Below are 23088 nucleotides of genomic sequence, written 5' to 3'. Positions count from 1 at the left end.
GGATTGAAGCTCCGTGTGTGGCTGTGTGTCTGTCTGTTGCCGTGGCAGGGCAGGGCGCTTAGTCCAAACACAGGCAGGCAGAGCCTCAGCTGGCTCAGAGGGCCTGGCTTTCATCAGGAGGAGGAGGAGGAGAGGAGGGGAGGGGAGCTAGCTAGCTAGCTGGGGTGAGGTCTAGGTGGAGGGGGGATGGACAAACCGTTGTCCTTTGGTGTGTTTGTAGCATCTTAACTGTCCAAGGGTTGTGTGTCGACTCCTCCAGCAGTGTCACAGTGACCTGTGATTGATCGGAGCCCGGTTCATCCTGCTGTAGTTAGGGGAGAGAGAGAGAGAGAGACCCTCCTCTCTCCTCCTGCTGGACTCCCATCCAGGCAGAGCTGGACCAGAGACAGACCTCGTCTAGCTTCACAGACTCCCTGCTCTGTCCTCATCTTGTGGGATGGAAGATGAGGGGAGGGATGGCGAGGGAAGCTGTTGAAGTGTGAAAAGGACACAGAGGGGAGAGCAAGCTACAGCCAATGTATGTCCTGCCTCACTCGCACTGGTTACCCCCCCACCCACCCCCCCCTCTCTCATGGGCCGTAATGCATCGCTCCTGGAAAGCGTCCCTCCCCAGTGTGTGGCGTGTGAAGTCTTGCTCTGCCGCCGAGGAAAAACAAATAGCTTGCCCTCAGCAGCACAGCGCTCTCTGTGTGTCAGGAGTGTGTGGGGGGTGGGTGGGGGGGTGGTGGGGTGGTGGGGGGGGTCTAAGGCTGGGGGGAATGAACTGCCGTCTCCACGATCAACTCCTCGTCACATTCCTGGATGCAGACAAGCCATGGCCGTAGCACAACAAACTCCGGGGAGGGATCACCCCGTCGTGTGATGCAACATGTGTGAGTTTCCTTCCTTGAGCGTAACGCTGGATGGAACTTCCAGAATAGTCGTTTCTTTATGGGGGGGGGGGGGGGGGGGGGGGATTGCTAGCACTGCTAGCGAGTTCGCTGAGTGCGTCGCTGTTGCATAATAGCAGTCACGCTCCCTGTATAACACGGCGAGAAATTAGGAATTGACGATTGCGTGCCCGTGTCAAGTCCACCTTGTCCCAGAGTCGAACCACTTAATGCGTCAATCCCACGCCCCTAATGGTTACCTCAACCTCAATTATCAATTTGACTGCATTCGTCAGTGCGGTACGAAACCCAGTGTGAAAGTGTACACACATTTGGTTTGGCTCACGGCACCGCCGTGGGGAGATGGGCCTGCCCGGAGCTGCTGGGATGTAGTCTTACAGATCGGCCAGGCAAAATATGAAAGTTCGAAGTGAACTGGTTGCCAACTGCTGTGCTGCCAACACCCTCCCCTCCCCCCCGCCCCTGCCGCCCCCCCCCCCCTCCCGCCCCCCCCTAGCCGGCACCCCGCTGGCATTTGTGGTATCCAGAACCTGTGGTTTTATGCTGAGGACATGCGATAGGGCCAAGTCACCGTCTCCAGCTCCGTCTCCAGCCGCCCGGGGAATGTGTGTATAGCCTTAGATACACCTACCTGGGGTGGCACAGAGAGAGCACCCAGTCAGGCACACAGCAGTAGAGGGCCTGTGGGCGCCCAGTGCCAAGCCATGATGGGCAAGAGTGTTGGCACGGACTGAAGAATGAAAACTGTTTGTCAGGGCGGAGGGCGGAGGGGGGGGGGTTTCGATGGAAACGAAAGTGTGTTGAGGGTGATTCTTGTATAATCTTGAGAGAGGGAGTCTCTGTACGGTCGTTAGCCCTAGCCCGTTTCCTGACATACATAACCGGTACTGTACAGTGTGCGGCTTTCTTTCAGTCGGGTCATTTGCACTGTTGTTTTGAGTGTCAACACCCACACAAGATGCCTTGCTGCTAAGCGAGAGGTGTTGCTATGTTGAAAGACGTTTTATGGCAATACGTGCTCAATCTGAAACTTGCACTGAACCCGTTGCGAAGAGAGAGTTCCTTCTCTATTCCTGCAAGTCGGCCGCGTTTCTCTGACACAGGAAGGGAGGAAGGGGAGATAAAGGGGGTAAAGGACTGTTTCCTCCTTCTCATCTGCTTTGCTTGGCAAATGTCCACCCTCTCTCTCTCTCATTCATCTTTCTCTCAGTCACACACCAGGACACCGGAAACACACATTTCCCTTTTACTCCCCCACACCCCCTTTTATTCCTCCCTTCCTTCATCCCCTTTTCACTTTCTCTTCCTCCTCCTCCTCCTCCTCCTCCTCCCCTCCACTTAACCCCTCCTGGCCCATCCGTAGAGGTCTTCACTTCAGCCCTAATTGGTCTCGAATAACGTCAGAACATTTCTGGAATTTGGTATTTCAACAATGATGCATTTATTCATTCGTGGAGTGTGTTCCCCTCTTGACGATTTAGCCAATGGCGTGCGATAGTTTCCTTGTGATGTTGAAACATGGCAGTAAGCCGATTTGATGGAGAAAGGCATCACATTCCTGCCATGGTGCCTCCAGCATACATGGGGTCATGTGTTGGTTGCTCGCTCTACCCCAGGAGCATGATCCTCCTCCCCTCCTAAGCTCTCTCTCTCTCTCTCTCTTTCTCTCTCCCTCTCTCTCTCTCTCTCTCTTTTTCTCTCTCCCTCTCTCTCTCTCTCTCTCTCTCTCTCTCTCTCTCTCTCTCTCTCTCTTCCTCTCCCTCGCTCTCTGTCTCAGCCCCTGAGCCCGGGGTAGCACCACTCTCTTGTGTGGTACGGTAGTTAAAACATTCCATGGCTTCACACATTCTCTCCCTCTGGTTTTGTCTGTCTGCGCCACTTCCTCTTCTGGGTAGACCATGTGACATCACAATGGACGCCCATGGATAATCCGTCGGATTAGCGTTCGTCTCTGCGGTTCCGCCCCCCTCCTCCTGATTGACTCGTCTAAAAGGGCTTGGTTAATACATATGGATGTTTTTCAGGGTGGGGTTGAAGTGGGCGGTGGTGGTGGTGGTGGGTGGGAATTATGATTCAACGGATTCAGAATCGGGTGCAAGGCAAGCGCTCCATTCCCAGCTCATTTAGTGTTGCCCTCCCTAGTATCTAAGTACCAAAAAGCCTCCCTGAAAACAATATTAGTGTTTCCAGTAGTCACACATTGAAGCCATTATAGTTTCTTCGAATTAAGCCTGTGGGGCTTGGCACGGGGCTCCGAACTGCAGCTATAAAGAGCAGCAGAGAGGGGGAATGTCTTTTAAGAAGTCGAGGCCTGCATTCTTGCGGTAAGACACAGGCAGTTCCTTTACATGTTTTGTGCTTTAGTTAATTTTCTCGGAGGAATTGATTTTTTTTTTATGACTAATGGGGCACATGTTGGTGGGAAGTACGGGACCCTCTGGAGAAGATTAAGGGGGACGCTGGTCGGTCGGGTTTCCTCCACGTCGGCGCTGGTTGCTGGGGGGGGGAGACACCCTCCCAGAGGCTCCCAAGCTCTGTCTCCTCGACATGTGACTCTCTTGTCGCTCCGCAAGTCCGGTCCTAGGGACCAGAATGAACCAGGAGATGAACTTTAATTTATTGTGTGTTGTTCACCATAAAGGGTTTAGTGTTGTTGGGTGAACCGATCAGAGGAGTTTTCCCTCCACCGTTTGACCCCCCCGAAACTCTTTGACAGTAACAGTAACAATGTAGTCACAAGTCTCAGATAGGTTCCATATATTTAGTGTAGTAGTGACATGCAGATCAGAACGTCATAAGGATGCTAAGCTACTAGCTACTAGCTAGCCTACTTGAGGATTTTCCTGCAAAGACTTTCTTTGGCTCATGACTTTTCCCTACAGATATTCCGTCTGTGTCACTTTTGATGTTGTGACTTATGACTCAGGGTTACTCCCGAGGAGCACATTTTCCCATGTGATAGGTAGGGCCTCTGTTCTGCTCCCCATTTAATCTCGACAGGCAACACTTGGCCAGGCCCAGAAGCCATAACACAGGTTCAAACTGTGGCCCATCAGGTTTAAATTAGCTGTAAATTTCGAAAGAATGTTTCCCTCTCCACAAGCAGTATACATCCCACTAAAGCTTCTGGCCGTGGGGCTCTCTCAGTCATATTTCCCACAGCTGCCTGGTTCTTAAGAAGTGTGTGTGTGCGTGTGTGTGTGGGTGTGGGGTGGGGGGGGTGTGTGTGTGTGTGGGTGTGCACGTGTGTGCACATGCGTGTGCATGCCACCAGAGGTCAGTGGTGTCATACAGTATATGCTGCCTAAAGTGTGCAAACATGTTATCAGAGTACACCACAGTCTCAACTATTAAGACTATTACAACTCTTTCTCCCTACAACTCTTTCCACCCAAGAGCTGCACCTTGTCCTTGGGGCCCCAGCAGAGCAGACATGGCCTGTTCATCTCTCCTCTCTCTCTCCCACATCCCTGGAGGCTGTCCTGGGGGTGTTTTTTTCTTCTGCCCGGTCTTCCTTCTCTCTCTCATCCTTTGGTCTGATATCCCCTCCATCATCGTCCCCATCATGGTGGAGATGGGGGGGCTCAGCGGTGGTGTTGACTGTTGAGAGGGTGCTTTCTCAAGAGGGTTCTCGGTTTCTTGCCGGTACTCTTTGATGGTGAAACCGGATCTCTCTGGGTCTCAGGTGGAACCCCCCACAGGCAGAGAGAGAGAGAGAGAGGGAGAAGCTGGCTCTCGTTAAAAAAAAACACCACCTTTGTGTTCCCACAGGAGGTGGATGTCATTAACATAGTTTTAGTACTACCTGTGTTTTCACCGTTGTCAAGGCTACTACTGTTTTGGTTCGGTGTGTGGTGTGCGCGTGTGTGTGTGTGCGCATGGGAGTGTGTGTGCGTGTGTGTGTGTGTGTGCATGGGAGTGTGTATGCATGAGTGTGTGTGTGTGTGTGTGTGTGTGTGTGTGTGTGAATGCATGAATGCATGCATGTGCGTGTGTGTGTGTGTGCATGGGAGTGTGTATGCATGAGTGTGTGTGTGTGTGTGTGTGTGTGTGTGTGTGTATGCATGCATGTGTGCGTGGGCATGGGAGTGAGTATGCATGTGTGTGTGTGCGTGTGTGTGTATGCATGAGTGTGTGTGTGTGTGTGTGTGTGTGTGTGTGTGTGTGTGTGTGCGTGCGTGTGTGTGTGTGTGGGCGTTCAGCGCTTGGCCCTGGTGGGCTGATGATGTAATGCTTGGGCCTGTTCCTCGTCTCCGCTCAGCCTTGGCTGTCTGTGGGGGCGGTAGGATAGTGGTCATCCAAACCCTGGGACCTGTTCTCACAGGGGCCCGCGCAGGCATGAGACCGCTGCCCCGCATCCCAACTCTCCACTCCCTAGAATGTGCACTTGTACTGTATGTGCCGCGTAGCCCATATGGATTGATTTAAAGGCGTATGATTGGTAAAGCATAGCCATGGGCTCATACACAAATCATATGCTTGTTAATTTATGTGGGGAAGGGCACAAGTGCATACTTTAGGGAATAGGGTGGAGCGTTAGGACACATATAGGTCTCTTAGTGTCTATTAGTTAGTGTCCTGTCAGGGTTGTGGTTAGGTAAGAAAAGGATGAATAACGATGTGAAAGATCAGGCAGATACTGTAAGTGGCTGTGAGCAGAATACTGTACGTTTATCTAGTCATCTCTGAGGAACTCCAATGTTTGCTCTGGCTAGAATTGTGGAGCTCTTGTATTTGTTGAATAATCATCTGTGTGTGTGTCTGTCTGTGTGTTTGTGCGTGCACCCATGCAAGCATGTGTGTTTGTGCATTTGAATCTATATTTTATAGTCATGAATGTGCATCAGACAGCCGAAGACAATTTTCCACCTTGGTGGACAATAAAGTTATATTCAATTCAATTCAAACAGCTGTCCCTAAGTGTGTGTGTGTGTGTGTGTGTGTGTTGCAGGACCTTCTGAAGGCCTGTCAGGAGCAGATCGAGCGTGTTCTGGTGAGCAGCCTGCGTGAGGGGAGACAGCAGCAGCAGCAGCAGCAGCAGGAGCAGCGCGGGCCCAGCAGTAAAGGCCTGGACGAGCTGGACCAGGCCGGCACCCCTACGGACGTACGCGACATCAACTTGTGAACCAGCAGGGGGCAGCAGTGTACCCGGGAAATAAGCAACAAACAAATCAACATAAAAAAAACTACAAAAAAGACAAAAACGACAAAAAAACAAACAACCCCCTCGAAAAAGTGCTTGCTAGTTTTTGTAGAATTTTTTATTTTGTGATACAAAAACCATGCGCCCATGTATATTATGAAATCAAAGCTATTTTAGATACAAGATAGATTTTCTAAAATAGATATTCTATTCTAAAAGCTATGAATTTGAAAGCTCTCTATGGTGCCTCAGATATACAGAAGGGAAGCCAGTCATATTTTGCGTTCAGTTTTTGATTGTATGATCATAATAAAAAAAAGTTATATCTAATAAGAAGAAACAGCTTATGAAGGCTTTAAAAAAGGCTTTAAAAAAAAAGCGGTGGGGAAAACCATTCAAGGCTTGCGTATATGGGATCACAATTGGGGCAAATTGTTCTGTTTTGGTTTTTTACATTTTTGGTTCGTGTTGGTCTGTCAGATAGGAGGCGTGCTGGGGCTCTTCTGGCCATGAATGGGAGCCCTCCACATGGCCTGGTGTGGCTGTGTGTTAGTGGCAGAGAGAGAGAGAGAGAGAGAGAGAGAGAGCACTCTGTAGCGATTGCAAAGTGTTGAGGTGAGAGAGTGAGAGAGGGACAAGTACGGACGGTCCCTAGTCCAGGGAACAGCCAAGTATAGAACTTCTATTCTTATTATTATTCTTATTATTAATAATAATATTCGTATTGTTATTATATTATTGTTATTATTATTATTATTATTAAGAAACGTCTTCGCAAATTCAGAGTAATAGACTTCAATAAGCTCTTTTTGTCAGGCTGCTTGTGTGTGTGTGTGTGCGTGTGTGTGTGTGTGGGGGGGGGGGTGTGTGTCTGTGTGTATGTGTGTGTGTTCATGTGTGTTTTCGTGTGTGTGTGTGCCAGCATGCATGCATGTGTTGTGTACGAGTGGGTGTGAGTACCATGTATCAGAAGTGCGTGTGTGTGTGTGTGTGTGTGTGTGTGTGTGTGGGGGGGGGGGTATTGTTAAGGCTTGGCACTTCAGTGGATTAGTGACAGACTATGGAATAGGGCAGGAGACAGGGATACTACACCTGTCTTCTCTGCAGGGCATCTACATTATATCACTGCCATACAATTGTACTTCATTGTCGGCCGACAAAATTCTGTGGGTTTGAGCCCGCTTAGTGCATTCAGAGACAGGAGAGGAGAGAGAGAGACGGGGGGGACAGGTGAGAGGGACAGACCATGTCCCTCGTGTTGCTTAGAGTGGTTGCAGAGGACTGTCGCCTCGCGTCGGAGGTCATTCGAGGTGTTTGTACAGTATATCACTGCCAACAGACCAATCACAAGATAGCATCGTATTTTTATGTTATTGTTATTTTTTGGGGTTCTTCTTGCGTCGCGGAAGGAGCTTCCGGCTGCTTTGTGTCAGTAGAGCGGAGGAAGGTGCTGTTGGGTGCACCTTGGAGGCCTGGAGGAGGGTCTAGGCCTTAGAGAGCAGAGATGGTGGGGGGTGGTTGCAGGAGGAGAGGGGTGGTGGGGGGGACTGTAGGGGTGGATGGCTGGGTGAGGGTGAGGGTGAGGGTGGGGGAGGTAGAGGGTTCGTTGGGGTGCAGAAGCATGCTGCTGTGTAGGGGAAGGTGATGTGTAGGCCTCATAATGTTATCTTTGATTTCTGTGTTCAGACCGGATTCAGACGACATATGAGAAATGAAGCTAGGATCAAAATCAGAAAACTGCCAGCTCATCGTTTGAGTTTGATCTTTCCTTCGGGAAGTATTGGAGCAGGGAAATGGGTTGTGGTATCAACGCATAGATCTGTCCCACACATAGAGTTGTTTCAACGCGCCTATGATTTCCAACAGCGAAGCACTTTGAAAAAACTTGCTCCCCAAGAGACAAATGAAATGGATATGGTGTGGGGATCTACGGATGTTTTCTGTTCTCTTGTTAGCTTTTTTTTTCTTTCTTTGGTTTACTTTGTAGGGCTGGTTTCCCAGAGTCAGACGTTTCCCTCGGCAACCAGGTGTCAAAATAATGCCTACCACCTAAATGACATGAGGACATTCCGATCGAAAAAAAACATTCCGAAACAAAATAGAGTGAGCAAGGCGAGGAGGGAGTCTGACCATTTCATGTATTGTAACGAATGAAAAAAGAAAAAAAGCCAATGCAAATTATTTTTTAAAGGCTACAGACAAGGTTTGTGATTTTTGTTTTGTTTTTGTTATGTTTTATTTTGGTTGTTATATCGCATTATGATATATTTGTTTTTACTTGAATTTTATTTTATTTTATCTGCTTCACGGCAACAACAACAAAAACGTAAAGTCACATGAGCGATGTACGTACTTATACAGTAAAGGTTTTCATCATAACATCTTAATATTTGCACATGTTCTGAGGGCAATTGAGGTTGTCTTTTAAAAAGATGAGGCTGTTGGTTTTTCGAAGCTACCTTTTTGTAACTTAGCAAGTAGTGGCTGGCCTGGTGTCTACAACGGTTCCCCATGTATCTGCATTGTCCTGACGTCTGTCAACCCCCGTCATCCCCTGAGATTGCTGCTTCTGTCTGTTTATTGGCATGGTGGGGTTTGATCAAGAAGTCACCCAGACGTCAGCAAATTCACGTGCAAGACAGACACAGGATACATGATTTCGCCAGCACAAGGTAGCTCTATCTCTTCTTAAGGCTAGGTTTAGAGGGGGTAGGGTGTGTGTGTGTGTGTGTGTGTGTGTGTGCATGAGAGTCTGAGTGCCTGCATGCGTACGGAGATCTGCGTGAAAGAGTGTGTGTGTGTGTGTGTGTGTGTGTGTGTGTGTGTGTGTGTGTGTGTGGCAGAAGGGGAAGGTGGTTCAGTGTTTTTTAGCCGGCTACTCAAAATAAATGTTTTTCAGGAAAACCAATCTGATATACCAGGCCGTATTCAACCTCTCACCAAAATGTGCCCCTGCTCAACATCTTCAGGATGTCAGCCCTTTTTTGTTTTCTGCAAGCTCTATACTAAAAACCTGATCATGATTTTTGTTTTGTTTGTTTTTTACAATGTAGTTGACTGTGTTTGTTTTAGGTTTGAATTTGTGTTTAGACCACCTTCAAGTTGTGTTTATTTTATTTTATGGTTGGGTGTTCAGACCCAAACGTGTAGTAGAGAGTTTGTAAGGGGTTAGATACTGTATTCCAAAGTGAAGAGAGATGGAAGAGGTGTGAAGACATCATAAAGTGTCAATATTTTTATTGAGTTATTATTATTGTCTTTTTGCGCTGCTAAAAGCTATGATTTTGTTTCATTCTTATATACAAAAAAATAACATTACCTAGTTGTGATGTCACTGTGTGCTGCTATTTTATAAACATTTGTATTATAATATAATTATTTTACTGCTTAAGAGATACATTCAGAATACCGAAGTAGATGGTAAATAGAAGAACATGAAATGAGTATTCGACTGGAAATGTTCTTTGTACAGTTTTGCTTGGATAGCATGTTTCTTTTCCCTTTTTATCTATTTTGCTCTCCTTTTCTCTGTCACATTCTGCAAATGCGGTATTTCTATACCTCAGGTTTACTGGACAAAAACAAATGAATTATCTCAATACCTCACAACTCTGCAGTTATTTAGGGAGCCTGGGGCGGGTGATGGCACAGTAGCTTTCCCTACTGTGTAATGTACTGGTCGTGTTGGGAGGACCATCCTCTCAGTACATGGGGCGGAAGGCATCAGAAGGCTCTCATCTGGACTTAAACCGTATAGTGGAGGGGGCACAGCACAACAACCCAACCCACTGTGGCACTTACTTGGTCAGTTAAAAGTGATCCCTTGTTCATGGGGGGTGCTACATGTGAGAGTCATGTCATATAATTGTACAGACGAATGTGAATGTCTGCAACATCGTTGTATTACATGATTATACATGCTTTGTAACAATCACGTTGAATGTCGATACGTTGTGGTTCCCTGATCTTGATTGGATAAGCTTAGTTTTAATTGTTGTGTTCCAGGTCCAAGGGTCAGAAAAGCAATACAAAATGAGTGAACCAATCAAAACAGCTCGCTATGTCAGGAACAAGAAGTTGCAACAGTGTGGGTTTCCCTTTAGCTGTCCCCCCTCCACTATAAATCACATCATGTACCTCAATGTCTGTTGCACAACCTCTGTTCAATAAACTTCTGCTTTAAAGAGTGTGACACCATATCAGTCCCAATGTTATTCTCACTTCTGTTTTCTCTTTTTTTTTTGTATGTATTAAGAATTAGTGGAGCAGTTGGCGGGAGGTGTGTACATAGTACAGGACAGTGAGGTGAACAGTTGAGATTGCTGTAGTAGTGAAACCAAGAGGAGGACTGGCAGAAGATATGTGTGGTGAAGAGATGAGATGGTGGGTTGCAGCCTTTGCCACTAAAGTCTGTCGCGGGGCTAAGCAGCGTTGTATTGTCATTAGAAGATTGCCATTGTAAAAGAGTTGGGAAGACAGACGAGACATCACATATCCCCACTTGCCTGGATATCAGTAGTATCACCCACCAAAAACCATAACATAAATCAACTGGGTGGCAGAGGAACACAATGGACGAGTTAATACATGTACCCTGTTACTTGTTCTACATGATTTCCTAACCCTTTGTAAACAGTCAACCTGTTTTTTCAGGCAGGTGGGGTTGGTGTCCTGTCTGTCCTCAGACCCTGTTGGAGCCCCTTAGGTGCTCTTGTGTGCAGTCAGTTAGGCTGGTCTCTCTGGGACTGGATATGGTGTAGGCCTAGTAAGTGAATAAGTTGGTTTCAAAGTAGTGTTGAATTCAGTATTGACAACTGTTGTTTATGATTAATCAGCTCGTTATTGATCTGTCTGAAAGGATACCTTAAAACGTGTTGTTAAGGATCTAGGCATGCTGTATGATCAATAAACTCACCATGAATGATACGTGTGTTGTTGTCCCTGCTATTTTTTCTGTGTTTATGACTCAACTCCATCAGTCAGATCATGTGATCCATTGAGGACTTGCCTACTTTTAGAATCTGATTAACGCAACAATGTGTTAATGATCTACCTTGTAACTTTATGACTTCATTGCTAAAACAAAATTGTAAAATTTGTTCTACCATTCGTGAGCTTAGAATTATAAGGTTCTATCTCCGTCTAGGGTAGTTCAGAGATATTGAGCGTCAAAGTTTTTACATTCCATTATGTTTTGTGAAATGGAACCTTTGTATTTTATGAATTACTAACTCAAAAATGTCAACATTTTAAAAATAACATCACACAGGCATTAATAAACACCTAATGGATCAGATTATGTAAAAAAACTCAATTTGGACAAAAATGGAGATAGAACCTTATAATTCTAACGTCACGCATTACTGTTTTCACTTATATATTTATTTATTTATTTATTCATCCACAGAGCTCTGCTATTGGCCATTATGCAATACACCGGATCGACGTGGCCAATCAGATGCGAGAGAGTTTCTTCTGTCATCACGTTCCACGCGTGTGTAGCTTGGCAGTCTGGCATTAAGAATTAACCTCCTCGTCAGGATTTGTGGTTCAAGTTCATCAACTACCTCACTTTTCTAAAGCATAAACATGCTTACATTTGGCCTAACGATAGTCCGACAGTAAGTTGTACAGCTTCATTTATTTTGGGCATAGTTTGGGCATAACTCCTCTCATAACATAACTGTTCGGAGAGATGTGCTTGTATGTCTAGGGCTGTGTTCGGAATGGCATACTAGCATACTACTCATACTAGATATGACGTATATTTTGAGTATGCAGTGCGTTCACACTGTAGAGTATGTGAAATTTGAGTATGCAAGAAATGTATACTAGATTTTCGGTCGGCTGGTATTGGCATTACTTATTATGAATTTAGTAAGCAGTATGCAGTATATACTAATTGAGTATGCAGTATGCTAGTATGCCATTTCGAACACAGCCTAGGTTGGTTTCTATTCGCAATGCGGCAGTTTAATAACTCAATGGACAGTGAAATATTATTATATATATAGCCCTAGGTTATTGTTATTATAAGCAGTGCGCTAATTAAGACAACGGGTCACCCGTTATTATAATAATTCATCGTTCTGGACTGTATTCAGACAGAGTTTGAATCGTACGTTGTCACCGGTGTTGTGAACCGGTGGTGTCGCATTACCACAGCGACTAGTGGCCACTTCCATAAAGGTCAGAATGGATGAGAATTATAATGTCAAGAGTTAAAGCACAGCCTGACGTCAAAGTTGAACTCTGTCAACAGCTCCAGACAGTTGCGAGTTCGTGACGTTAGAATGATAAGGTTCTAAATTTTTTTTTTTTTTTTTTACATAATCTGATCCATAGGTGTTTATTAATGCCTGTGTGGAGTTATTTTTAAAATGTTACAATTTTTTTGTTAGTAATTCATAAAATACTACGGTTCCATCTCACAAAACATAATGGAATGTAAAAACGTTGACGCTCAATATCTCTGAACTGCCCTAAACGGAGATAGAACCTTATCATTCTAAACGGAGATAGAACCTTATCATTCTAAACGGAGATAGAACCTTATCATTCTAAACGGAGATAGAACCTTATCATTCTGAGCTCACGAGTTACAGTAAATCCTACATCCCCACTGTCTGTGGTTGATTTGTATACCTTTTTATGTAGGCTATTGTTTTACCTGTTTACTTATGTTCTTTTTCTTTCCCAGTGGTGAAACACAGTACAATAAAGATGGCCTGTTGCAAGGTATGACAGACTGTTACATACTGACATACATACTGATTAAATGTGCATTACATTTACACCATTTAGCGATTTACAATTAAGAGATTACAGGGACAATCTCCCTGGAGTAATTAGGGCTAAGTGCCTTTACTCAAGGGCAGACTAGTGGTGGTGTTCCCAGGTGGGATTTGAACTCATGAACTTCTGATCACCATTCCAACTCACTATCCTCAAGGCCACTACTTCCCCATTAGTGGTGCTCTGAAAGGCCTGACACCATAGTGTCAAGATGAATGACCATATAATCTATGTTTTGTAGAATGAATGTAATACAGTGCCCTCCACAATTATTGGCACCCCTGGTAATGATGAGAAAAAAGGGTTATAACAAATTCACCTTGTGGTGAATTAGCTTAATGTCACACTGAAAAACAAAATGTATTATGAGGAAATAATTATTTCTAACAAAACCATGTGTGCCACAATTAGCACTCCTAGAAATGATTATGAACAAGTGAGTTTAGGAACTTTCGAACAGTAATCCATGACGTCCTGTTTCACTGGGGTATACATATGAGGTGACACAGAGGCCATATTCCCTTATTCACACATCAACATAGAAAAGATAAGAACACAAATCACAATGAGGGAAAAGTGTGTTGAGCTTCAAAAGTCAGGGAGTGACTATAAAAACCTCACCCATACCGTTGGGGCAATGCTTGAAAAGTTCAAAGCAACTGGAACTGTTACAAACTTGCCTGGAAGTTTATTTTGCCCCCACACACAGTGAAGAGGATGGTAAGAGAGGCAAAAAAGGGGGTCACCAAAAAGGGGTCACCACGCCTGGAGTATGCTAAACGCTACTGGAACCATGTTCTATTGCCTTATTGTCTTGTGCTGCAATGTCAGGAACATTAAGAATATCTAAGAATTTATTCATTACACTTGTGTAATGTGACGTAACCATAAACTTGAAACCAATAAAAACCATTAAAAAATATAAACCAATAAACTTGAAACTTGGTCAGATGAAACAAAGATTTAGCTTTTTGGCAGCAAACACTCAAGGTGGCTATACCGAAAAGAACCTAATTCCCACTGTTAAGTATGGTGGAGGTTCCTTGATGTTGTGGTGCCGTTTTTCCTCCAAAGGCCCTGGGAACCTTGTAAGGGTTCACGACATCATGAACTCCATGAAATACCAGGACATTTTAAATCTGAATCTGGCTGCCTCTGCCAGGAAACAAAAACTGAGTCGTCATTGGATCTTCCAGCAGGACAATGATCCAAAACATACGTCCAAATCAACACAAAAATGGTTCACTGAACACAAAATCAAGCTTCTGCCATGGCCATCTCAGTCCCCTGACCTAAACCCCATTGAAAACCATGTGGACTGAGCTGAAGAGGAGAGTGCACAAGAGAGGACCTGGACGATCTGGAGAGATTCTGTAATAAAGAGGAAGGATCTCGGATTCCTTTCTCCAAATCTCCAAGATGTTACAGGAGAAGACTCACGGCTGTTTTATTGACAAAGGAAGGTTGTGCAAATAATAATTGTGGCACACATGTTTTGTTAGAAATCATTATTTCTTGATGACTTTCTCAGAATACATTTACTTCAATTAAAGGTTGGATGGTTCTCATTCTTTTCAGTGTGACATTAAGCTTTTATAACCCTTTTTACTCATCTTTTCCATGGGGTGCAAATAATTGTGGAGGGCACTGGATGTCAATGCATATCAGTATGAGATATAGTACTACACTTCCACCCGTCTCCCCCCAGGCCAGGGTATAGACTCGTCCCTGTCGGAGATCGGGATGCAGCAGGGAGAGGCTGCAGGACACTACCTCAGAGACGTCAACTTCTCCAATGTCTTGGTCAGTGACATGCTCCGCGCCCGACAGGTGAGTGGTGATGATGTTCCAGAGATGCTCTGGTTGGATGGAGAGGCAGGTTGTCTCTGTTGGCTAACGTAGTGATCTTCCAGTCTTCCTTGATAAGATTTGGTAGATTTGCTAGAGGCACAGTCCTGAGATCTTCATGTTCTATTAACTCGTTACAGGTTGCTTTAATTTGCACGTTCCTGATGGGAAACAGGGATTCATGATTCTCTTCAATGGATTTGAGTTTATTGTGTACGTACAGTAAGTGGTTGTAAGCGATCTCTCCTTGAACGTTGTATGTTAAATAGGGTTTCATCTGTGTTGTTTTAGACCTGCGAAATAATTGTGAAAAACAACAGCAGTTTGTCCGGTTTAGAAATGGTCGCTGACCCACTACTCAAAGAGAGGGTGAGTATTATCCCTGATCTTGGCCGAATACAATTCATGTTATTTGGGTGTGTGTGCGTGCTTGCTTGCGTGTGTGTGTGTGTGTGTGTGTGTGTGTGTGTGTGTGGGTGTGGGTGTGTGTGTGTGTGTGTGTGTGTGTGTGTGTGTGTGGGTGTGGGTGTGTGGGTGGGTGGGTGTGTGCGTGCGTGCGTGCATGCGCTCATGCGCTCAGTTGTATGAACATGTGCGTTATACACAGAGACAAGAAAAACAAAGACATAAAAGAGCTTGTCATTTTTCAGAGTTTTGGGATAGCAGAGGGAGGACGGGTGGATGACATGAGGAACATGGCCAAAGCAGCTGGTGAGACGGTTCCAGACTTCACTCCTCCAGAGGGAGAGACGCCAGAACAGGTGAGGCTGGGGAGAGCTGGCTGGGCAGATAGATTACCTCTATCTCTCTGCCTCAGTCTCTTTCTCTCTCTCTCTCTGTCTCTGTCTCAGTGAAGTGGGAGACAAGGTGTAATACATTTTAGCAACACTAGATGGCACATTTGCCATTCATTCCAAGGTAATGGACGCTCACTGAGGATGTACAGTGCCACAAATTTGCATCACAAACCTTTAATCAAATGAATAAATTGAGGTTGGTCTGCTTGATGCTTGGGAAGGAACATTTCACATGTGGTCACCACGACTCAACAGCAAGATATATGTCCGTCCTTGTTGTCTAAAAACCCAGAAAATATAAAACAATGTGCACAATTAAGCAAGAGCATAGCCTTTTATCGGACCAGGAAGTGTATGAAAGATCAAATCCTGCAATGCCTATAGTGTTTTTTGGCTCCCAGCCAGTGACAAAGGCGCATCTAAGCTAAAATACACATTAGTAAACACAAGTGACAGATGTATGCGCTAATGCAGTGGTTATGGATGTAAACTAACCAGGCAGTAGCTAAATCGTTAGCGCTAAGCTCACTCCTCCCTAAAACTTGTTGTTTTTCAAAACCATGTGAAGTACCCCAATACACTCAGGGTAAAATCCTCAAACTAGCGACACCTGATCTACAGAACTCATTTTGAAGCCGTTTTCACTTGCCCACACATCCATAAACTGATCTGGACAACAATTTAGAATAAATAATAATTGGTGAAGTGTCCCTTTAAAGTCATGGTCAAAGTGCATGTACATGTAACCTTAATGTCACACAATGTTCGTCATTGTCTCGATTAAAAAGTCACCACTCCTGTTTGAGAAAACTCAGTGACACTTGCTGATTAGGACCCAGCTTGCAGGTCCACACATCTCTGACCCAGTTACGTGACGTGCATCGTCAAGATGATGATGCAGAGTCTGGTAAAACACATAACAGCCACCTGAGGACCACAGGGGCCTCTGACATCAGTACCTCCAGCCACCCACATCAGGATAGAACTGGTGTCAACCAGTGTTCTGTGGGCTGGGGATGGGGAGGGGGGAGGGGGGATGGGGATTGCAAGGGAGGGATGAGCCTGTGTGTCATTCCCACGTGTGAACCCACCTTCCGAAAGTGTGCACTTCCCCTCATGGATTTGACAGCATAGGATTGGTCCAAGCAAGGGCTGTCGGTTCAGTCACATTCAAAGCCATGTTGGGGAAATCAGAATCAGAATCAGAAGACTTTATTGCCATGACATGTAAACATGTTAGGAATTTGGTTTGGGGAGTGCAAAAGTGCATACTTCCGGATAAAGGTGGATAATGGGGATGTTGTGGATTCTTAATAGATTGAGTAAAACTTATAAAGCACAAAGAGCTTAAATCAATTGTCTCCAAAAAGGCCTTTTTATTAAGCAACGTCACATGAGCGCAGAGAGAAAATAGCAGACAAAAAGCCAATAGCCAAAAAGCCCCTCCTGTCAGATGGATATGCATTATATATCAGTTTCCTGCCTGATGAAGTCACTATTCTTGCTTGACCAATCGTAATCTCCTTCGCCACAGTTCTTGGCCCAACTCTTCAGGAAGGGAAGGCCTTCCTCCAGTGCCAGATTCCCCAGCATGCAGAAAGACCTCAATTCTCAGTATTAAATGATATAAAACTACAACAGGGTTACACAGCGTATTATGAGTGTTTTGTCTTGTGTAGGTGAGGGTGCGGATCAGAGCGTTCATGGAGCACATGTTCCAGCACATGGTGGCCAGCCACTGCAGCCAAGGCCTGGCGAACAACACCACAGAGGGGACAGGGGTGCCTGAGACAGAGGGGTCTACCGGCGGTCAGCCAGACGATGGCGTGCGGGGCCTCCCGGCCCATGCTCTGGTGGTCAGTCACGGGGCCTACATACGTGTGTGGGTGCGCTACTTTGTGGAAGAGCTGCAGTGCTCCTTGCCGCCAGGGTCGGACATGAACCATGTGTTCTCTGCCTGCCCCAACACGGGGATATGCCGGTTCATCCTCACACTGAAACAAGGAGACGCCGGCGTCCAACTCTCGGCTACTCACTGTGTCTTCATCAATAGGAGAGACCATATCAAAGATGAGGAGTAGAGGAGAGGTGGATGGCGCGGGGAGAGGAGAAGGGCTGATCAAGCTTTGCACAGAGACTTCTCTCAGGAGTCTGGTTTACAGTTATTTAAAGCTTTAAAAAATCTATATTTATTTATTGTGTTTGATACAATGTCGATGTATATTATGTAAAACAATGCCAGTTTTAAAAATAAACATCAAGTTTTGAAGCCTTTTCTGAGTCATCTGTACAATCAGTTCAGCTGTCAAAGCCACCTCATATTTTCCATGTGCTTTTATTGAAATCAATTAAACTATTTAAATCTAATACACCTATCCTCCCATGAGTGCAACGTCTCTTTATTGAAACCGATTAAAGGAGCACGTTGATTTCAAGAAGTACAATACACTTGTTCACAATTTACTGTATGTGAATAGGGAGGACATATATTTGTAGTATGTGCCTTGTCCGGTAGATGCTGTACAAAATGGCAGGGTTAGAATTTCATGGAGAACTGTGGTAATTATTTTAGGCTTAAAAGATACTCTGAAATCAAGGAGTGTGTTCTAGAATCTCATCAAAGTAATTTCATAATTAAACAAGTAATTAACAAAATGGAGATGGTTCCGAAGATTGTCACTTGATCTGCGCAAAGGAGAGGAAACCAATCTGATTTCATAAATTGCAGATAACTCCTCATGGAGAAATTACTGCGTCATTAGGGGCAGCTGTAGCTCAGCGGGTAGAGCCGGCGTCTAATGATTGCAAGGTCGCCAGCTCGGCGGTTCGAACCCCGGCTGACCACATGTCGAGGTGTCCTTGGGCAAAACACTGAACCCCAAATTGCTCCCAATGAGCGTGCCATTGTAAAGCGCTTTGGAATAAGGCGCTATATAAGTGCAGGCCATTTCCATTCACCATCTGCATTGTTGATAACTTGATTTGAGCATCTTATTCTAACCTTAGATCCCCTTTCACCATTGCTATCCGCTTACATCATTGTGTGCCTCTCTGGCTGGCCATTACTGATTGACTGTTAGCGTGGGTGTCTCTGTACTCTAATGACTCTCTGTTTCTATATATATAGTCTGTGGTGGTGTAACTAGCTGTAAATGTGTTGCGGCGACACGAAGTGAAACTCCACTGATGTTGTCCTGATGGCAATAAGTGACTTTTTCCAAAATGCTGTAAATTAACACAGCAGTGATCAAGGGCTGGGCATGCTGCCACCTGATGAGACGGAGAGGTGTTCAGTTAAATACAAACCTGATGAGATGGAGAGGTGTACAGTTCGATTCAACAAAAAAATATCCATCCATATCCGTTATTCAAAGGCAATTATTTTGGGCACATAGTCAGCAACAACAACAACAAATGTGTATTGTTGTTCTAGTTTTTATATTGGCTGTTTTAGCTGATTTATTCTACAGAAACTAAACTGTCTATCATAGTAGTTGTACATTTTGCATCATAGCAAATAGGTTGGCAGAAAAGTCGTTTCGAGGCTTTTGTTTGTCCAGGCAGAGTGCCGGTCATGATGACAGAACAATTTAGCGGGAATCAGTTGGTCCAATTTCAACCCTCATTCAGTTATCAGAACATCAACATGTATGGAGTCCTGTTCGGGGTTCCTAGAAAGCCCTGGACAGGCTCCAGTGCAGAACTCAGCTGCCAGGGTCCTCACCCACACCAAGCCCTGGCAGCACAGCACCCCCACCCTCATTCACCTCCACTGGCTTCCGGTCAAGTCCTGCATCACCTACAAAATCCTCCTCCTCACCTACAAATCCCTCCACGCCTGCGCCCCCCAGTACCTCGTCTTACATGTAACGATGAATTGAGAATCAAGGACCCCAATTGAAATAAGCCAGTGGCTTTCTTGGGTTTTTATCCTGTTAGTTGACCTTGTATGTATTATGTACTTTCATGTACCTACTTCTGCAAATCTTCTAATAAAGTTTTCAATCAATCAATCAAACCTTCTCTGTCAACACACCCCTTCCCGGAACCTGCGGTCCTCAGACATGGGTCTGCTCGCCACCCCCCGCACCAACCTACGGACCTTCGGGGGCAGAGCTTTCAGTGTGGCAGCTCCCTCCCTCTGGAACTCTCTCCCCACAGCGATCCGCAATGCCCCCCCTACCCTGGACACCTTTAAATCAGCCCTCAAAACCCACCTGTTCTCTAAGGCCTTTGGCCTCTAGTCTAGTTTGTCACTCTCGTTGTCTGTTTCTTTGCTTTGTTTTTCTGTTCTGTCTGTTTGACTGCCTGTCTATGAAATCTGTCAAGCGTCCTTGGGTTTGAGAAAGGCGCTATACAAATCTAAGATATTATTAATATTATTATTATTATGATGTCCTCATCACAACTCAGCACGTCATGTTTTAGCTGTTTTATCGTCATTGAATCCTAAGAAGACCATGGTCTATCATTGAGAAAATACTCTTTATTGAAACAGTATGTTTAACAGAAATACAAGAAGGGTATGAACAATTGAACATGTGCATTAAGCTGTGCATTTGGCTGATGGTCAGAATTTAAACATGGAAACATATACAGTACTTTACTATTTCTATATGTTATGATAGGACAATAGATAAGACAGCATTTAACGTTATAAATAACAATACGGCATGTGAATACATTTTAATAAATAAATATTATCTTGTTATGGCTCATCATTACTATTGCTAATGGTGTCCAGCACCAGCTACAATTTGATCTGGGTCCAAGAACTGAATATCCTTCAGCCATGTGAGTATGATAAGACTCATACGTTTGATATTAACAGTCTGTATCATGACATTAAAGAATATCATGAACACAACAATATCATGACATCCATTGAAAATATGGGCTACATTTGAGCAAATTGAGACTATAAAAGTAAATGTTGCATGTAAAGCAAGAATGAGCTATTATTAGATTATATTGACCATTTAAAATGCAACATTTTGGTCCATTTGTTTCACATAATTGACTATATCTCATGCAAAATAAATATTGCAACATCCTCTGGCTCATTGCCAAACCAGTTTAAAAAGTAACTTACAGAAAGGGTTAAAGGACATCAGGACACTGGTTCAACCCTCTCACCCCAGAGGGCAAACTTAACGTTGAATGTTGCCAGACTAATCCTCCTCATCATATGCTACTCAAAAACATCTCTCTGTGTGACTTGTGATACTATGATGTAATGTGAGGTGAGGAAAAAGATGGACAACCTGCCTGACATCATAAGTTCATAAGTTGTCCTAAAAAGTGCCTGATTTATACAGTCGGTCTAATCAATTCACCTGCCTTGCACATGTTCAGAATCAGTTAGAATGCTTTGATACTATGATGTAATGTTTAGACTTTCATCCCTTTCGCAGAAAACCAAACTCCAAATAGCCGACAAACTGACGGTGTGGCCTGTGTTTTGCAATGCAAATATTTCAAAGTGCATCACAAAAACTTGCATAACCACCGGTGGATTCCCGACATCCTGCGCTCCTCTACACACGTTCTCACCGACTCATTCTTGATCTCAGCATCATCTTTCTACAGTATCTGAAGATGGGAGAAATGTGCATCAGCTATGATGATGATCATCATCTTTCTAATTCATCTCATTGCTTCAATCAAACATGCCTCCTTCTCAACTTGCCTTGTGAACCTTCCATTCAAACTAGGGACTGACAAGCCACCACAAATTCAAGAGAACTGAGGCACTACTACATGTAGAACTATCCACAGGCCGTGATGATTATCGAAAGTTACATTTTTCAAAGCCTCTTTCAAAGCTACTCTTTCCCTGTCCCAATAGCAGTTTTAATTGGACTGACTGGGCCATTGGAGTGCAACACCTGCAAAGGGTCGTCGCAAGATGTGACAGTCTCCTTGGAAACGGCACCAGCCTGTTCTTGTTGTTGTTGTTGTTGTTGCTGTTGTTGTTGATGATGCTCCTGGTTCTCCCTCTCCTTGGAAGGCTTTGGGTGTGGGTTCTCTGATCTTAATGGATCGGATGGGTTTACATGCTGCTGGCTCCTCTTCTGTCTGTATACGAGAGGTAGTAGGAGCCTCTTTAGCCGGACAGAGGAGGGTCTGGGGCTCTTAGGCCCTTCCGGGTTCAGTGACAGGCCCTCCATGGATGAGTAGAGGATATCCAGGTGGCTCTCCAACCCCAGGCCCTGGAATAGACACTGCTCCCTGCTGACCATCATCTGGTGGAGGTGCAACACAATTAAGTCGATTTTTAAATGTATACATTTACTTAAGGAATCTGGTATAAGCTTAAAATGATATCTGTGGTGGAAAGACTAATCAATTGTTGGAAATTTGAGAAACAAAATTCACAAGAGACACAAGAACTCATCATAGACTTCAGGCATTGCGCTACCGATCCCTGGCCACCAAAACATCCCGTTTCAAAAACTGTTTTCCCCTCCGCTATAAGGACTTTCAACACCTGACTCACTGCACTAACCCTGCCAGATGTACTGCACTTTATAGTTGTAAATATTGTCTATGATTTTGTCTTGTGGTTATGTGTGTACATTGTCCATTGTGATAGTCATGTGTAGTGTGTCTATGTTTGATGTATTTGACACTGCTGATTTGAGTTTTTTCCATCTGTACCGACAACAAATTCCACCGACCTTGGTCGTGTGGTCATTAAAACATTCATTCATTCATTCAATGCTTATTATAGCAAACCTCCTCACCGATCTGAATATCTTCCCCTTGGTGTCCATACATAAGAAGCGTTTACTTTTCAAGTCGAATATTGACACGAAGTTACTTGTTTCCATTCTCACTGGTAAGATAACTGTAAAGGGAAAGCAAAGATGTGTCACCCAAATGTCACCAAATAGTCTACAGTAGCCTACAATACTGAGTTTATTCCCATAATAATGAAATGATCCATAACAATATGCAGTTTATTGAATGAGTAAATAACCCATTCAATAAACTGCATATTGTTATGGATCATTTCAATATTATGGGATAATAACTAATTATTAGAAGAGTTAAGTCTAGTACAACAATGTCATGTGAAGAGAGAATGTTGTTAAAGAAAAATAAAACTTACCCAGAGAGTCTCTGTTGACAGTTTTCCTCGCTTGACCTTTCAAATTCATCTCCATATCTCCTGTGATAACGTTTTGCAATTGCACGAAGTTTGTGCGAGATGATCCTTGGTTGGACCTGCGCCGGGATGGGTCTGGGTGTCCTACAGGGTAACCACCCACCGGTCTGGAGAGATGCAGGACAGCCAGCCAGAGCGCAAGGAGGGCCGGGTGCATGGTCAGGACAGAAGCCCAAACACGTTTGTCCGTGAGTGTGTGAGTGTGTGTGTGTGTGTGAGTGTGTGTGAGTGTGTGAACTAGGCTAAGGCACAGAAAGTCCAAAAGTTCAATTCCAAGACTGATCTGTGATTGGTTCAGTCCCGCTGAGGTTTTTGACAGGCCGGCCTTCCAGTAAAACTCTCTAAAATCCACTGTCAATTTGTATGACCTTCTACAGTTCTCAGGATCCTCGTGGCGAGAAGAATAAAGTATGCAAATTGGGAAAAGGTACTTTTTTTTTTTTT

The 23088-nt window shown here is 44.6% G+C and overlaps 3 protein-coding genes across 4 annotated transcripts in view; 2 read left to right on the top strand and 1 right to left on the bottom strand.

Moving 5' to 3' along the window:
• ccnd2a (cyclin D2, a) overlaps nucleotides 1–6286 on the top strand; it is a 58011-nt gene extending 51725 nt beyond the window's left edge. For both annotated transcript variants that reach the window (XM_080544983.1, XM_080544984.1), the window contains exon 5: nucleotides 5842–6286. In XM_080544983.1, coding sequence (XP_080401109.1) covers nucleotides 5842–6015 — 174 coding nt within the window. In that variant the 3' untranslated portion in view covers nucleotides 6016–6286. The remainder of the gene's footprint in view (nucleotides 1–5841) is intronic.
• Nucleotides 6287–11622: 5336 nt separating this feature from the next.
• tigara (TP53 induced glycolysis regulatory phosphatase a) lies at nucleotides 11623–17554 on the top strand (the record flags this gene model as incomplete). Its single annotated transcript, XM_080544736.1, has 6 exons — nucleotides 11623–11654; nucleotides 12734–12771; nucleotides 14537–14658; nucleotides 14968–15045; nucleotides 15327–15437; nucleotides 17153–17554. The coding sequence occupies 6 exons, from the start codon at nucleotides 11623–11625 to the stop codon at nucleotides 17552–17554; spliced, it is 783 nt and encodes a 260-aa protein (XP_080400862.1).
• Nucleotides 17555–19986: 2432 nt separating this feature from the next.
• LOC308170609 (fibroblast growth factor 23-like) lies at nucleotides 19987–22846 on the bottom strand. The gene is made up of 3 exons (XM_080545414.1): nucleotides 22588–22846; nucleotides 22220–22323; nucleotides 19987–21718 (listed from the first exon to the last, which is right to left on the bottom strand). The coding sequence occupies exons 1-3, from the start codon at nucleotides 22799–22801 to the stop codon at nucleotides 21299–21301; spliced, it is 738 nt and encodes a 245-aa protein (XP_080401540.1). The 5' UTR covers nucleotides 22802–22846; the 3' UTR covers nucleotides 19987–21298.
• Nucleotides 22847–23088: the final 242 nt, after the last annotated feature.

This window comes from Nansenia antarctica, assembly GCF_963989245.1.
Source record: "Nansenia antarctica genome assembly, chromosome: 14".
Lineage (NCBI taxonomy): Eukaryota > Metazoa > Chordata > Actinopteri > Argentiniformes > Microstomatidae > Nansenia > Nansenia antarctica.
The sequence above is the reverse complement of the archived record's forward strand: the minus strand, read 5'-3'. Positions and strand labels throughout refer to the sequence as shown.